The following is an 18,032-nucleotide window of genomic DNA, read 5'->3' as shown; positions in this document are numbered from 1 at the left end:
ACCTTTACACTTGTCAGTGTTTCTGCCATTATAGGTTTTGTGAGTTTTTGTTTTTGCGCGTGTGCATGGAGTTTATCTGTAAAACATTTTCGGTCACGGTTGGCATCTGATCTTTTACTGAGTATAGAAATAGAGCAGACACAGAGAACCATTGGGAATAAAATACTTCTTACCGTATCTTAACTGGGCTGCAGTGGGCGGTGCAACCTCCAGCTGCCCTGAAAGAGAGGGGTAGAAAAGACGGATTATAAAAGCAGCAGGTTTTCTTTGGCTAACCTTTCTATGGAGGAGAACACACGGCGCAAATGTGATTTTCAAATGATTTTTTTACAAAAGATTTTCAAATGGCAAAGTCTGTCAGACTGGACTCTTTGGACACAAGAAAAGAAAGAGAAGGGGCAGAAAAGCAGGCAATTGAGAGGAGATGAAAGGGAGAGCTTACTCCTCAATGCCACTTCTCCTGGGAGAAATTCAGCTCCCCTATGGGCCTTTGGAGCATATCATCAATATTCAAGTTACATATTAAAGTCAAAGCAAATAGATAATGCCATCTATAGAGCCCTAATTCTAACCCTAACTAAATCATCTTTGAGGGAGAACAGTGTAAGGATAATTATAATAACGATTAAAGACTGATTCAAATGTCTGAACAAATGCAATCAAAGAAAATGAAGATTATGACTCAGGGCAGTTCTAGATTGAATGTGTGATAACACTGAAACTACACAGCTTCACAGCCTCAAGAAAAACGTAATGCTTGAAAATAAAAAAACAGTCATTAGTGCACAACGAAACATAAAAATGAAATCTACAGAAATGGAAACAGAAATGATCATATCTGCCTTGCAGTCCTGTAGTGCAAAATAGGGTTATGATCTGGAGGTTTTCATTCAGCTTCACCACGTAAACATAAAATGCAGCATCAGACTGTCTCATTTTTTCAATAATTAAATTCGTCTGACTTCACCTTGTTTAGGACATTTTCAGGTGGTGTCAAAACAATGAGAGCATGATACACTATTCTTTCTCACATGCTATAGCTCCAAAGGCCAGACATCAACAATCAGTAAAAATAATTTTCCACTAAAACTGTAGGTTTATACAGACTTAAAAATATATATGTTTTTTTAGCTAAATAGAGCTACAACAGCACTGTGACAAATTGACAAACTGTTCAATTTGTACCCCGCCTTCACGCAACTGTAGCTGGGATAGGCTCCAGCATCCCAGTAACCCCAAAAGGGATTAAGTGGGAAGATTGAGTGGATGGATGGATGGATCGATGGGTGGAGAGAAAGAAGAATTAAAATAAAAAAGGGAGATGGGAAGATGTCACTTCTCTGATGTCACTCTGCTATTTAGGTTTTACATTTTTTACAAGTTAAACCAACTAATTACGTATTGCTTTTTGTAATGCAGATGATTTAAAGCTACAGGGTTGTCTCTAAAGAGTCTAGGATAATGTGAGTAAAATAAGGTTGATAAAGAATCATACTAAAGCATGAGCAGCCTGAAGACAGGTAAAAACTAGAGATAATTACAGTGGTTTTAATGATAATGACTCAAGACAGGATCATTTTCTTTGGAGGCTTTGTAGAATTGGTTTGACAACCATGAGATGAGTGAAAATTCATAGAGGTTTAAACTTTCTTGAGGTCTTTTTGCTCCACTGCAGAGCCAAGTTACATCAGGAAAGATGTAATTTACTGGGGAAAACAACTGGATTCCCAGTGGAGTTCCTGCTGCCTCTACAGCCAAAACAAATTCATTCTCAGACACATCTACTCCTTTCAATGGTAATGATAGGCTGGAATGATAGCAGAGGAAAGCCATCATGGACCAGTTTCTACTCTGGGAAAAGACCTACAACAGAGAGGTGACGGATTACAGCATAAAACAGGATGAAGCCACAATCAGCACGGTGTTGGAGTGAGCAGATTTACCGTCCCGTGCTAATTAGTCGATAGAAATGGAAGCAGTAGATTCTGCAGGCACGCTTCCAGGTCAATAAAGGCAAAACCAGCTCAAAAACAGTACCAGAAAAACTAATTACAGCTTTGAAATATAAATAAGTCCAACTTATTTTCATCTTGCCACCATTGACTGCTTTTGGATGGATTTGTGTTGATGCACAGGTTTGCATTAGAACTATCCAAAGCCAGTTTTTCACCTTCATGGGTGTCAGGATTGGCTGAATATAAAGTGTTATAACCTAGATCCGCCCAAAAGGTTGAGATCTCATAAAATAAAAAAGTGTGTGGTACTAATAGGCCAGTCAGCTGTTTAAAAGTCCCCTCCGATGAAAATCCTGCTTTTTGAGTTTTTGACATGTACGTTCCTTAATTCGGTGTCCCATTAATAAATGACAAACACACTGAGGCCACACCTTCAAGGTCTTTTTGCCACTTATCCTTGATGAAAAAAAAATACTACAATAATTCCCCCACATTTCTCTCCATTCAGCTCCTCTGACTTGGTGTCAGATTACAAGCCTTGTTTTCCAGCATTCAGTAAGACTGCCTGCCCCTCTCATGTTGCATGCACATCCGTGGAAAGCCTGTGGGGCTGTGCTGGAACCTACACACCGCATCGAGGCAGACTCCTCGCCATCAATACTCACATGCAAACACACTTGTCTTGCCTCAAGCGGGGCAGTTTATGCATAATTAAACACCGTCAACTTCCAATTCCCACCTGAATGCGGTCGCAGCTATTGGTTTTGGAGAGTCCTTGCAGCTCTCCAGGTATTCGTTCTCCCACGGGAGAATCAAACTGGCAGGAATCAGGACGCTGTCCACGGAGGAAGAGTTTCATGCACCAGAAGCATTTCCACCAATTTATCAGTTGTTCAGGGTTTGATGAAGGTTTCAAACAGGGATGTTCCTGTGAGGTGCACTAAATTTAGAGCGACTCTTCAGGCTCCATTCAGTCTTTACCAAAGTAAAAAAAGAGAACTAAACTGTTTGTTGATGCGAAGTGCCAGTTGTCTCTATACAAAAAGATTTCCTTTGGCTTGTTAAAAAGCATTCAACTTCCAGTTCGTTTAAAGAAAATGGTGTTTTGGTGTTTTTAACATGATCTTGGGGCATTTTCCTGATGATGGAGGGCATTTAAATTAGGATCAAAATTCCATTTTTGAGTATTTCATTATTACGGGTGCAGCGGTAGGGCGGTCGACCCAAGATCGTAAGATTACAGGTTCGATTCCCGCCTTGCACGCCCATGAGTCGAAGTGGGCAAGACACTGAACCCCACCTTGCCTCTGGTGGTAGGTTGGCGCCAGTGTTCGGCAGCAGAGCCACCACCAGTGTGTGAATGTGTGTGTGTGCATGGGTGAATGGGTCTGTGACTGTAAAGCACTTTGGGCCTTGAAGAAGGTAGAAAAGCGCCATATAAGTATACGCCATTTACCATTTTATTTAAATTTTGGATGGGGGTTCCACGCACAACTCAGAGGCAAATTTCAACTGCCGCTCTGCAGAAACTATGTCCTAGAAAACAACACAGATTTTTTTATTTTGGCTAGAAACGGCCACTGGGAACGCTCTCAAAATAGATCAAAAGATGATCAGGGTGGGACTTTATCATGGCCTTTATCAGGGCCTGTATCATGCTTTTCTTAAGCCTTTCAGAATAAACTTTATTCATATGTATGATCATTTATTACCTTTTGGCACACCAAAGTATACATTTTTTTAAAATAAGTAATTTTATCAGCTTATTTTCCTACCCAGAAGTAAGACGACACGATTTCTGAGGCACCGCCAGTCGCTCCTTGTGGGTGCCACCCATTTCATAACGTAAACCTAGAGCTGGGCTCAGCCGCGTTTCTGCGTTTCCCCCATGCACAAAAACAACCAGCATCCAAACTTTTCCTTACTAAAGCATTTTGCTGATCACCGCTAGCTCTGCGGAGAAAGTGGGTGTTTGTGTGGGGGCAGTGCTGGCATAGCAGACTCTTCCTGGAAGGGGCTGTTCCCCACTTATCCGCCACAATGTGTGGACCTGATCATTTTCATGGGTTGGGAGGGGCTGGTACTCAGAGAGCAGGTTTTTAGAGGAATACTCAGAAATGTGTGAAGGGATCAAAATACCACTTTGGGGTTGTTTATAGTGAAGAATGAACATTAGATTTTGCATGATATTGGCCCTTTAAAAGGTCAAGCATTTTGCTCTTGAATTGACAAGAATACTTTATATCTGAAGGAACGAAGCCATTAAGTCCTCTCTGCATGCTCATGAACCACCTCCAGTGTCAGATGGTGAGTCCCACATAAATCAAAGTTGTGAAGGTCAGTGGAATTAGTCATCTCCTGGAGTGTCAAACCCTGAGCTGACGGGGCCCTGAGAGCACACTGTAGCACTCCATGCTGACACATTAGGGAATGGACTGAAGTCCTATTAGTCCTACAGGCTCTTAGAGTCTCTGTCATGCCCACTCCATGCTAAAATCATGATTCTGTGTAATGTACATTTTAAAAATGTTTTTTTTCTCTAATTACAAATATGGATTCATATTTGTGTAAACAGATCCATCTCAATAGGATGAAAAGACAAGAAAGTCCAACAAAAAAATACTGGGACATCCGTAATAATACAGCAGTTATAAGAAGTTTCATTTCATTTTTCCTTATGTCTCTAGCTGTACAAAGTAAGAATTATTTGTTGTTTTCAGTGTACATGGGTTTCATAAAAAGTAAATGAATGTAATATTTTTTATTAAAATGATCATTAAAATCAGCTTTTTGGGTCAAATTAGGACTTTAGAGAAGTTCTGGGACACGGATGAGAAATGAAATTTCGGAAGTTTTGCAGGCGATTCATATGTGTAGCCTACAGTCTTGAGTTTGCCCCATTCACTTTTCGTTGTCTGCATGGTTCAGAATCTGAATTCTCCACATTTTCTGTCTATAAATAGGTTAATTCTGATACTGTACTTTAATAAAAACCCTCTTTGTTGGTACATTTTTATGGTTTTGTCTTTTCTAAATCCATTTAATGACAAGTAGTAGATTTTGTGGACCTAAATTTTGCAAACGTGGTTAAATACTTGTCAATTAAGAGTCTAATGCTACGTTCACACCGGGCTTGGAAACGTGTGTTTAACACCATTTCCAATGAAAAGTCTATGTAGACGCGCGTAAATGTGCATTTTGGGTTGATGTCATGTGATGTTTCGGTAGTGTACCTTTTAATTCACAGAGGTGTCAACCGTTTAAAATGGATCATGGAGGAGAAATTAATAATTTAGGTTTGCGCCAGGCTGAAATTATATGACACTAAGTCTTTCTTATCGGAATAAAGCGGTAAAAAAAATGACACATTTACCAAGTTTCACGAGGTTTGAACTGCTTCAACATTTTGCACCAAGCCTCTTCTAAATGTGAGTACATGCAGTAGTATCGGGTAGAGACAGTCCAGTTTGAACACCGCATCGCCACAGTACTGACTGCATGAAGTCTCATAAACTCCAGAGCTGCTGAGTGAGAGGCATCGATTTCAACCAGCAGGAGAGAAAAAAAGATTTAATCTGTAGGTATGAGCTGCTAACAGGAGCACTGAATCCGTTTCATTCTCATCAAGCCACTTCTCACAGTATAACCGACCCCAACTGCTGACTGTCCAGCTAAGGACAACTGACAGACATGATAATCCAGTAAATGCTTATGTTACATATTTAAATAAGACCTTTGTTAACCAACAAAAATCATGTTCATATTCCTAACACCATGACTACAGTATAAAAGCTTCACGGCTGTAATTTTCTGCCACTGGGATTTTAAAGAAATGAGGTACAACAAAGACACTTAATCAAGGTTCTGAAGTTAATTTCAGCTGCAAGTGTCAGTCCACAAACATGGTCTCTGTGTGTTATTTATTAGATTTCAGCAAAAGAGTTTATGTTATTTCTCCTTTGCTGGCTTTCTGCCTCTCTGCTGCCTTGACATTTTCTTTCCATGTAAAAGGAGGGAAAATCACATGCAGTCACACTTTGCGGCTGCCTCGGCATTACCCCAAAAAATTGGTTGTTGCAGACCTTTTCGTTTTGGTGACAGAACAGCATGAAACTGTAGTGAGATCAAGTTTCAAAAATAGGAGCCTGTAGGGAAAAACTAAATCAGCCTAGTCTAGCTTTTTAAGATTCAATAAAAATGACAAATAAGGGCAGCGGGATTTTTCTGCAAACTCAGGAGTACATGTCTGGGAGGCAGAAACAAGAAGACCAGCCTGTTTACAACACCTCTAAAAGAACTAAAGCACTAAAGTTTGACTTTTTTTAAAATTTGTTTTAATACATTTTTTACTGTGAATTTAAAAATAATAAAATGAGTAAATAAAATATTTTGAAGCTTAGTGTAGAACACATTTAATAATATGTAATTAACTTTTAAAACATGTTATTACACATAGATTTTTGAAAAATATCTGTAAATGAGTGACAACTATGACCATATATGTACACTGGGCTGATCATCTCTGATATTAATTATAGTATTCTGAACAGTGTTATTAAAAGATGGATTGGTTTGGCCATTTTGACCTTTTGGCTTTGATGTAGATCAGGTGTCCCCAAATCCAGGCTTCGAGGGCCGGTGTAGGTACCGTAACCATTCGACCTGCAATAACCGTTCAGGGTCCTTTCGACAGAGGATAACGTCACACTACGGTAGCCCCACTTGGACAAACTACCCAGCGTCGAGATCTGCTAAGGCTCTTCATATTTTCATTTCATGTTTCCTTTTGTAATATAAAGTTCTTTTCCCTCATAAGTTGTGTCTGACATTATTCTTTGTATTGTTTATAGAGAGATTTTGCCACAACCCACTTTGTAAAAAGATCTGTGGCTGTTAAGGCCCGTACACATCGGGACGAATATTCGCCACATTTTTTGTGTTCACACCCAGGCGATTTTCGCTGACGATGAGCCGAGCGAACATGCAATTTCATTCCCTGACATTAGATGGCGCTTAATGTAAAAAAGAAATACCCCCTGTACATAAGGTGGCGCTGCGCAACTTTACGCTTCTTAAAGTCGCTTTTCACTCAGAAGAAGAGAGCAAGTATTTACGCGCTTGTAAGAATCAAACAAAGAAAACATGAATATTTCCAGCACCATAGCTCTAGCTCCAGTTCCAGCGATGAAAAAATTATTGTTCTGTTGAATGATGAAAGACGCCGGAAAAGACGTCGATTTTGGGTACATCCCATAGTTACGAGAAGAAAAGAACATGGGGAGTTTTATCGACTGGTACAAAAGCTGAAAATGTATCATGAGCGTTTTCGGGGATATTTTATAATGTCCGTCATTATTTCTTCGCGGCAGTGTAGACGCTACTTGGCGTCTATCTTCTTCGCTGGTATGTGTGCTCAGAAAGGCAGTTTTGTGTTTGAGCGCCCCCAAGTTGTGTTTTACTGTAAGTTCAGAAGCTCCAGACACGTGTGCAAAAGGGCCATTCTCATTGGTCTTATAGTTTTTGTCGCAGCGCGTAAAACCAAAAAAATGAACCCGAGGCGTTTTTTAAAAAGTGACGCTTTGACGCGTGGCGTTTTTTCGCGTCGGTGTGCACACTCACATTGATGCCCTTTGTTTAGTCACGAGGTGTTAAATGTAGGCGAATATTCGTCCCGGTGTGTATGGGCCTTTAGAATGAACCTGCTGCTCCACACAAGTGAACCGTGTCTCTGAGCAGAGCAGCTGGAGTCTCGTGGCTTCGTGTTCGCAGGCAGGGAAGGTGCTTTGTTATAGTGTGTGGTCCGGAAAAGGGTTTGGACCGCAGTCCGTTCGATTGCCATGCACTTAATAATAATAATCATAATAAAAGCACGTTTAGAAGATAATCCCGCTCTGTGTCTGAGCTGTTTGTTTACAACGGAGCGCATAATATCTTCTTCTATGTTAGTATAGTAATTTGTCCAGACCACTCACTATCTGACACGTCATTGGACCAACGGACAGCCAATCACATAATGTGACGTCAGCACTAGTCGAAAGACCCCGAACGGTTGGTGCAGGCCAAACGGTAATGGTACCTACACCGGTGTCCTTCTGGTTTTACAGAAACCCTGCCTTTTTTGGTGCTTATTACCTGGATCAGGTGTGTTTAGCCAATAAGGAGCTTCAATGGCAGGTTGGTTAGAAAACATGTAGGACACTGGCCCTCTAGGCTTTGGGGACGCCTGATGTAAATGCTAAATTAAGGTCATTTTGGAGTCGAAATGCCTATTTGCATCAATAGGCTTAAAAGAAAAAGGGCAATCAGACTGGAAAAAAAGGTTACCCATTTTTTGAGTTCACCCACGGGACCACTCAGTTAAAATTAAAATAAAAAATCTCTTCTAATAATACATTACTAGACAAAAAAGCAATACAGTTTAAAGACCAACTCCGATGAAAATTGTGTTTTTTACATGTTTTTGTGGCATTTTACTGATAATAGAGGACACGTATGAAGTAAATGAGGCTTAAAATTGCATTTTCTGACTATTTCTTTACTCAAATTGTTGTGAATCAGGAGCAGATGAAGAAATGGGATTTAAATAAATTGCAATTGTTATGAAGAGCCACATGCTCCCGGCTCCGCTCCATTCTGATGCATCCACTATGGTACACAAATAGATCCATGTTTGTTTTCCTCAACTGAGATGGCATCTGGCTCAAAACTGTAAAGCTGGATAATTCCGATATTGCTCGGCATATTTGTTGCACTGGTAGTGTTAGGTTGGGGTTGTGAGGGGCTGTAAACTAGTAGGAGAGTAGAGCGCTCCAAATTTGCTCATCAAGAGAAAAGGCAAGGGTTATGCCATGCCAACAACCTCGCCCACAACTCAGAGGTGAATTTCTTATGAACTACTGCCACTTTGCAGAAACAATGTCATAGAAAATAATATGTTTTCTGATTTTGGCTAAAAATGGCATCATAATTAAAAGACCACTGGGAAAACGTTTACAATATATTAAAAGAGGATTGGAGTGGAACTTGAAACAGTTTTTTTTGCAATGACACTGCACATCTGTTAGTTTTTAAAATACATTTGAACTTTTTAGCCAATGGGAACATGCTCCCCTTTTGAAACCAGCCTCCAGAGGTCTTCAGTGGAACATTTCATGTATACTTTAAAACATTAGTGATATGAGATCTAACTTTAATCACGACTCATTCTAGTGAGTAGAATAACGTGTTTAAATGAAATGTGTAATAACATGCATGTTGTTGCTCCGATGCGAAGATGCTGTCGCGTGTGAGTGACTGTGCAAGCTTCTCAAGGCTTCAGAATCAGGGAAACCATGGAAGGTTGAAGTCATTCATCAGCTGTACATCACCTTGCTATTCCCTTGAGACATACGAGACACAGAGGAGGAAATCGGCTCACAGACGGAAGCCAAATGTACAGGACACTCATCAGCACAACCCAAAATTAATTCAAATTTGTGGAAACATATCAGCAAATTGGATTCATTTTAAATAAAATTTGCCTCAAGATTTTATGGATAACATATGCGTAACACTAATAAAACAATCTTTAAAAGTGTGGGTTAGAGAAATGTTAAAGTTGACAGATTTTCTATATTTCTAGAACTTGGTATAGTGCTGCCGGTGGCCATCGCCTCACACAAACATTCGGGTTCCCAGCACATCACCTCAACACAAAAAAACTCTGCCCCGAGGCAGAAAATAATGAGGAACTTCTCAGTAAATACCACACAGGCCACGCACTGCAGTTCTGCAACGAAGCTCAATATCAGAAAATGTGCAGCAGAACACCAAGGCCAAAGTGATAGATTGTAGTTCGTGGGCTTTCAATGAGGTTTCTGTGGCAGGTACAAAAATAACTCCAGGAGCCAATTTACACGGTTGCAGCCGGCAAAACACAAATCCCTTAAAGCTCGTCCTGACAACTCATAAAGCCAACGGCTGCGTGAGCCTCAAAGGTGTGACAGTACAAGCTGCACAAGTGCACAAAGCATCAATTAAAGTCTGTTTTATGATACTTTACAAACATCTGCCTAAACAATAAAGAACCTCTACAAGAGTTTTTGTCTCCGGAATAAAATATCCCTTTGTAATGGAGGGACCAGCCGCCTGCTTACACCTACACTGTTAGTGGATCCAAATCCTGCTGTCATCCTCCTGTTTGCAGAAACGTTTCTTGTTCAGTTCAGTAACTAACTAATCACAAAAAAAAAGAAGAAGAAATGTGTGGAACAGCTTGCCAGCTTGTCTTTGATTGTGTGTCTCACAGAAATGACTCCAACTTGGTTCACAGGCTCACTTTAAACAGCTGCAGAAAAGATGAGAATCTTTTAACTCCTGATTCTCTGGACCTCCAAGCTCTGACTCTGGCAAAAAAAACAGATTAACGGCCCTAAACAATTCTTTTTTATTGAGCAAATAAAAAAAAACAGTTTCATTTTGGTCCCTCTTTGTAGATTTTTCTGTTGAAAGTTCTCAAAACCTCAAAATTGGGTAACACTTTATAAAAAGGTACCCTTTTGTTAACAAATGCATTAGGTAATATACTAAGTAATGCTAAACAAATAAATAAATAAAGTGTCTAAGGGGTTACATTATTTACATAATGCTCAGTTAACTAATTTTTATTCGAGGTATCTTTTTGTAAAGTGTTACCAAAAAACAAAAATGACCCTCAAGGTTGTATATGTGCCTATATGAAAAAAATATATACAGAAAGAAATGCAGGATATAACCTGGAGTTTAGTGTGTAAAATAACATGAAAACTGAACCCAATCAGCTTCTGCCACCAACATGCTTCCACTAAGCTTCATATGTGTTGTGTGCAGTTTCATAAAAAAATCAATGGTAGCAATACAGGGCATCTGTCACAATCAAAATGAGAGAAAAGTTAAATTGGTCTCTAGGGAGGACCCTGATGCTCATTACCATTACATGACTGTGTAAACAAATCCCTTAAATTTGAAGCCATCATGTACAACAAGATTATCAGTAGGCTTCATCTTTACAGAAGGAGCTCCTGCAGGGATTTTCCTCTTCTTTGTTCCTCCATCACTGTCCCAGAAATCCTTCCTTTCTGATTAGAACCCAGAGTCAGAATAAACATAAATGCTGGTTCCAGCTTTCTGATGAGGGTTTCCAGTTCTTGACTATAGTCAGCATTATTGTGACAGTTCAGTATCAAACAGCAAATCTACTTCAATGATTCAGGAAATGTTTTTAAAGATCAATTGGGGATATGAGAAATTTGCAAACTGGACAGCCATTATGATTGGCTGTGGGGGAGCTGCAATGAGCTATGATTACACAGAGGCATGTAAAACATTTATATCTGAGGGAAAAAATACTTTTATTGAACTTCCGCTGAAACTTACTCTTTAATACAGTAGACCCGTTTTTCACTTTTTTTAAGTTTTGCAATTCCGTATTTCATAAATGCAAAGTCAATCATGTACTGCAACAAATAAAACCATCAGTTTAAGATGGTTTGCCATTTAAACATTAATGAACACCAAAAAAAACAAACAGTCGATAATAATGTAATTGTTAAAGTTTTAATTTAGTTGTTTCTGTTCATTTGAATATTAATTTAAAACAACTAATCTAAATGTAAAACAGATTTGGGGTTTTTCTTTATGGATTCTTTATCTAGAAAACTGTTTTGGATTCTTTCTAAATTAGCTATGGCTCCTCCCAGATGGACCCCGCCCCCTTCTATGGTTTACCTGAGGTCTGTACCAGATGCCTTCAATTAGCTGTTAGTCTGGGTTAAAGGAATTAATTTCAGACATTGTCCAAATCCCTTCACTTCTCACCACTTAGTGCCCTCTATAGGGCGTTAGCCATTTTGTAGGGCTGTTCAAATCTACAATTCCAAAATCCAGTGCCCTGGAAATTTCCCAGGAGTCTCTGTGAAAAAGTAGTGTGCATCGGTGCTCACCACAATGCATTGCGTTAAACATATTTTCCATTAGAAAACAATGAATTAATTTTTTATAGAAGCCATCCAAGCTTTCATTTTCAGAACACAGAGGATTAATGAATAGTCATATTCACATTTTACTTTGTTTAATTTGCCATGCCAGGAGTTTACCAGCCTCATCACCCTGCTCAGAAAATGTTTGATCCAGTCTGAGAAGGCTCTAGAAGCAGTGTTTATCAAACTCAGCTCTAAACAGCACTAACACTTTTCCAGCTGAGTATCACTACCCCTATTCCCGAAGTATTTTTATTTTATCTTCTATCTGCAACCTGATTTCCTGACTTTTCATTGATTTAAAACCTATGTAGCTGATTATATATCCTATGAAGAAGGCCTTAAATGCTTCCCATTTTGTACATGCAATTGTTTGAGAGGTATTAATTCGAAAATACTCATTGATTTGTTTTCCCTAAGTATTTCACCATGTCTTCATCTTTTAACCGTTTGCATTGAAATTGCCATCTCTGAGGATCCCTAACCAGTTTACTGTCCTTATAGATAAACTGCATGGTGCATGGTCCAATATCACAATGTTATCATAAGAGCAGTCATTAATTTTTGATTTGAGTTATGTAGAGAGTAATCTAAAGTAATCTATCAAAGAATATGTTTTAAAAGTACTTGAGAAGCAGAAATAAACTTTGGCATGTGGATTTCTCTCTCGCCATATACCTGTTAGTTTTAGATCTTAATAAATCAATAAATCATGACTCTACAGCCATTATGTGATCGATTAAGTCCTGTTGATCTGTCCATGCTGGGGTCCACCATACAGTTAAAGTCCCCTGCTAGTATATATAATAATAATAATAATACTAACAGGTTGTACTGTAAAGACTAGACTCTAGCCTTAACAGTACAACCTGTAAGTACTATTAGCTAAACTACAATAATACATCTTTCAAGATTTCTTAAGACTATCTTGAACAAGTGCTTCACTTTTCAACCGTGCAACTATTATTGCATTTTACTTTAGTATGTGTATTTTGACACTAAAAGAATGCTGTCTTTACGTTGCCACTTCTCCACTATTAGCGTTCTTTAACTGACTGCTTGCTTCACTTCTGAAGCAGCAGAGGCACCGGTGTTACCACAGCAACAGAAATCCTTTAGGTGGACAAATCATCAGTCCTGCTGCAGAAATGGACAAATCTGCTGCAGCTAATAGGATTAAACTGGTGATAGAAAATGAAAGACAAGAACAGAAAATTTAAGGGAAAAGAGGTTCATCATTTGCCTAATTGTGTTATATTCACAAACAGATGTTGATGCTTGAATTGGATGAGTTCAGAACTTTTTGTAGCAGACGAGACGTCTTTTCCTCACTGCTACTCATGCTATATTGATAAGGCCTTAGTAACAACTACCCTTAAGGGTGGATACAGGCTGTCTGCGGGCAAAAAATGGACAGAGACCTGTCCCACCCCAAGACGCTCCAGGCCCAGACCGAACGCCCTGACCGCTCAAGATGTACGCCGGCGCCCAGATGAGAGGCACTCTACTACCCGGGAGTCCTGAGTCCCCATCCGCCCCCACTCCCAGAGGCAACCCAAGGCCAGTCCCACACAGTCTCAGGGTGGGAGACAGGGAACAACGTGACCACCCCCCTCTCGCTATGTGTGTGTTCTAAAGAGATGCAATTAAAATTTTGCGGACTGAGGCGATACAGACTCCTCCATTCTTCAACAGCAGAATCCGATCGCCCAACCCTGTCCACTAAAGGACCCTACGTGAGTGCATTTGTGTATGTTGATGTCTGTTGAAGTCTGTAGTGAGCGTTCTAAGAGGGGGTGCAATTTAAATTGGCTGTTGCTTCCACTTACATGTCTAGAGCAAACAAAGACAGATGGGGGGAGGGTGGTCTAATTAACTGTAATTTATTTATTAATTTCCTCTATTGATAATCATGTTTTTTTTTCTCCCGATTGATATTTGTGTCTTTACTTATTTTATTTTACTTTATTTTACTCCCAGGCTTCTTGGTGAGGTGTTAGGTGTAAAGAAGGAAGACTGGTCATGCTCCAACATGGACTAGTGCCGCTAGAACCCCGTCTCCCAACCCCCAACCGAGCATGACGCACCAGGTCAAGCCGTGCAATGTGGCAAAGGCGCCCCGGAGTGCACCAGGCCCCCCATCACCAGACCCCCATGACCACACAGCAAGGGAGGAGCAAGGCTAGATACCATTCCCATGTTGCAGAGCAAAGCCCCAGCTCCAAGGGACCGGGTCCCCAATGGGAGCTCTGGTCCCCAGGCGCCTGAACCCCGGACCCATCAGACGACCCCCACCAATCACAAGCACCCCTAGGGGCTTTCATCAATGAATGATGGATGAAACCGGCCTCTTCTGGAAGAAAACGCTCTCTCGAACTTAACTGATGAAGGAGAAAGCACGGGCTCCTGGTTTTAGGTATCGAGAGACAGAGTGACACTCCTACTGTGCGTTATAAAGTACGCTACGATACAGACTATTGCTCTGAATAAAAAAAACTCTATGTTGAGCAAAATTCCAATGTTCTTTAATAAATATTTAACAAAGCATCAGAAATGGAGGGTTTTTGATGGAAAGGATTGGTGAAGGATATTCTTGGGCTGTGAGGGTGGGGATGGTTTTGGCGTATTCGTGGGTGTCTCTGGTCCCTAACCCCCATGAATATGGGGGGAATCCTGTACATTTAATATTAAACAGTATAGTCTTGCACACGTATCTCTAGGTTTTCATTTATTTATATGATTTCCTTTTATTTTATTCTTAAAATCATGTTATTATCAGACCACTGTCAGATACTCTTCACATACTCATACTCCTCCTCAGATGCGCTGTTGAAGTTTTGCAGTCTGTCCTCTGCAAATTAAGGGAGTGACAAAACATCACATTATATTTGTAAGATAAAAGTTTACATTTTAAAAAATGTATCTTATTTTTGTGCCTACGTTTTTCTTTAATATCTATCTCATTTTTATAAGTCAATGCCACTTGTTTACATATTTTATTATATACTTTAAGCTATTAATATTGCATTTACAATTTTTAAAGTCCTTCATTTTTTGTGAATGTTTGTTTAATTCTCTATAAGTATTTTGACGTGCAGTTGCACTGTTTAAATAAAAAAATTGCCTACACAAAGTTATCATGTTTTTTTGTGAGTATATGTATACACTAGCAGTGAAATTTACTGCGATGTACCAAAAACCTTGCCTAGGGGACCAAATTGGCTAGGGCCGGCCTAGCGCCAGGTCATAGTAACACTTTAACCATATGGAAGATCAAGTTTTGAAGTAGGTGAGACGCAGACACATCGTACAAATTTTTCATTTTTTCAACTCCCCAAACACTGTGCAGGCTTCTTGCACAGCCTGTTAGTCCTGTTCAAGTGATGAGCGTGCGCTCCTTGACTGTTAGAAATGACGAAATTAGACAATCAGAGCATAGTTTGTGTGGACGTCCATCTTACAAACATTTACGTGCTCACAAGCGCCGGTTCACCCTGTGCGTGTGGCACTTGTGAGCGTTAAGTATGGAGCCAGTGCCTGCACCTTACTGACGACTTGACTAGAGTGTGGCATAAGGGCACCATACAACAGCATCACTCGTACCTCATGGGTGCATGTAACTTTCATCAGCCTTTCGAATGCTTCACGATACACTTACCACACAAACGACAATCCCTCCATTTTAAAGACGTCCCTTAAAATGGCCGCATGAGCCTCAATGGAAGTGCAAAACACACCTGTGCTCCTCTTAAAATGCAGCAGGCTTCAGTGCAGGATGTCTACTGGCTATAAACTGAAATCAGTTAACATACACAGTACACTATCACATTCATTATTCAATTTTGCTGGAATGTTTTGTCAGTTATCAGCCCATTAACAGCATTTTAGTGAAGTTCTGCAAAATGTGTTGCACAAAAAAATCCTATTGCTTCCTCGCTTTGGAAGTGGAATTACATGTAGTCCTGTTTTCTGGTCTCCGGGTGCAGCAGTGGGTCTTTGTGACTAATGAGGACAAGAAAACTGTTAAACTGAAAACGTTTTAGATCGGAAAAGGTTCTAAAAAAAAAAGTGGAGTCATGGGATAAAAGACCGTTTTTTTCTTTTAACTCTTAAGAAAGTAAAATATCTCACTGTGACAGAAACGGAAAAATATTAAGTATTTCATGAAAGTGATGAAGAGACAAAAAGTAGAGACATTATCCTTTCAGCCTGCAGATTCCATCTCTCTAAATTGTATGCATCAGCATAGAAAAAACTTAATTTAAAACTAAAAAACGTTTGCATTTTATAGCACAAATTAATCAAGCGATGTTACCGACACGTCTGTCTCACTTTTTACAGTTATTCTGCCGTCAATAAATCCTCTTTTTCTTCAAAATCCCTCACCTAAGCAAGCAATTTGTAACATGAATATTAGTGATACAATCTAAAATTGTATCATCTAAGATATTTTGCACACATGTCTACATGTTAAACGTTTTTCAATCACTGTGTTCAAGTCGTGTTAATTGTTTAAACCAGGTTTGTGTTAACATGGTTTAAACAGGATCCTTTCATTTGTTGTCCTCTTGTCATGGTTGAGTTTGTTTAAGTCTTACTAAAGTACCCTGGTTTTAGCCATTTCTTCTTGTCTTTAAAATGAATTATTTTAATATCTGCAATTTTGGCTCCATAATATTTCAATGTTTGTTTCTAATGCTGACGTAAAAAAGGGAACTTTGATCAGACAAAAACCTGAACACCCCTGAACTGAAACCATGAACTTAAGTTTCCTGAGGTTGGCTACCTTTATCAGTAAGCACCAAAAGGATGGAAAACTCAAAGCTAGTGTGATCTCTGTAAGGTACGTCTACAGCTATGATCAGGGGAGGCAGCTGTCCTGCTTCTTTTCCTAACACCTCTGCTCCCACAGTTTCTTCTCAGTGAACCTCCTGATCCAGCTGATCAGCAGCAGGTCGACTAGGGATAATTGGAGAACATAAAAGGAACAGAGACCCTTGAGGACTGAGTTTGGACTGCTCCGTGGAACAGAAATGGAGAGCCTTTCTACTGGGGGTGTAGCAATTTGATTCATATTATAATTTGTGGTTACAGATAGAATTCGCATTTGATATTGTTTAAATTTGAACAATCTGATTCACTGACCTGAAATCAATCCAGGAAATCCTTAGCCAAAAATTCAACCATAGTGTCTCAGAGATAAATACCTGCGTACTGAACAGTGCAGGTGAAGTTTTACAGATTACTTGTATTTCTTGCAAGACATTCATTCATCTTCTGAACCCATTTTTATCCCTTTCGGGGTCACAGGGCTGCACTTATGGGTGAAGGCAGGGGACATCCTGGACAGGTCGCCAGTCTGTCACCCAAATCACACACCCATGCACTCTCACATTCACACTATGGAAAATTTAGAGTAACCAATTAACCTATGAAGCATGTTTTTGGATGGTGGTAGGAGAAAACCCACGCATGCATGGGGAGAACATGCAAACTCCACACAGAAAGGTCACCCGTTGATTTTCTGTTTCAGGTTTCCCCAGCCGGGACTTGAACCAGCTGGGGGGGACCTGTGAAGCAAGACGCTAACCACTGGGCCACCGTACAACCTCAAGATGATCAATCAAGTTAAATATCTTTACAAACAAACAAGTAAACAAGAGTTAATGGTTGCTGTCATCACGTGTGTTGTCCACTGTGATGGTGGTTTTTATACTATAGTCAAATAAACCTACTGTACATCAATCCAAATGGTATTTTCCAATATTGATTGTCGATTTATCTAGTTTTGAAACAATTTTAATGGTTTGGGTCGATTCAATTGGATTTGATTAACAACTTGCTTCACACAGATCAATGCAGTTGATAGTAGGAATAGAAATCAATTCACTGATGAATCAATTCATTGTAACTACCTAAAAAACCTGCAAAAACTGAGTCTGATAAAACAAATGATTAAAAACAACAAAAACACGAAGATAAGAGTATGGACCCTTACAGAATATTAGAACATTTTCACCACCCCTACACTTTTAGAAAAATGACCTTTCCATTAAACACTGCAGTTTGTAAGTAACATGAG

The 18,032-nt window shown here is 39.6% G+C and overlaps 1 protein-coding gene across 1 annotated transcript in view; it reads right to left on the bottom strand.

Moving 5' to 3' along the window:
• Positions 1-18,032, bottom strand: part of LOC101157639 (transmembrane protein 65) — a 49,072-nt gene that overhangs the window by 22,422 nt on the left and 8,618 nt on the right. Inside the window, exon 3 of the mRNA XM_004077755.4 lies at positions 174-218. Coding sequence (XP_004077803.1) covers positions 174-218 — 45 coding nt within the window. The remainder of the gene's footprint in view (positions 1-173; positions 219-18,032) is intronic.

Source organism: Oryzias latipes, chromosome 16 (assembly GCF_053564925.1).
Source record: "Oryzias latipes strain Hd-rR chromosome 16, Olatipes_Hd-rR_3.1".
Lineage (NCBI taxonomy): Eukaryota > Metazoa > Chordata > Actinopteri > Beloniformes > Adrianichthyidae > Oryzias > Oryzias latipes.
Note: the sequence above shows the minus strand (reverse complement) of the source record. Positions and strands in the feature narration are given on the sequence as shown.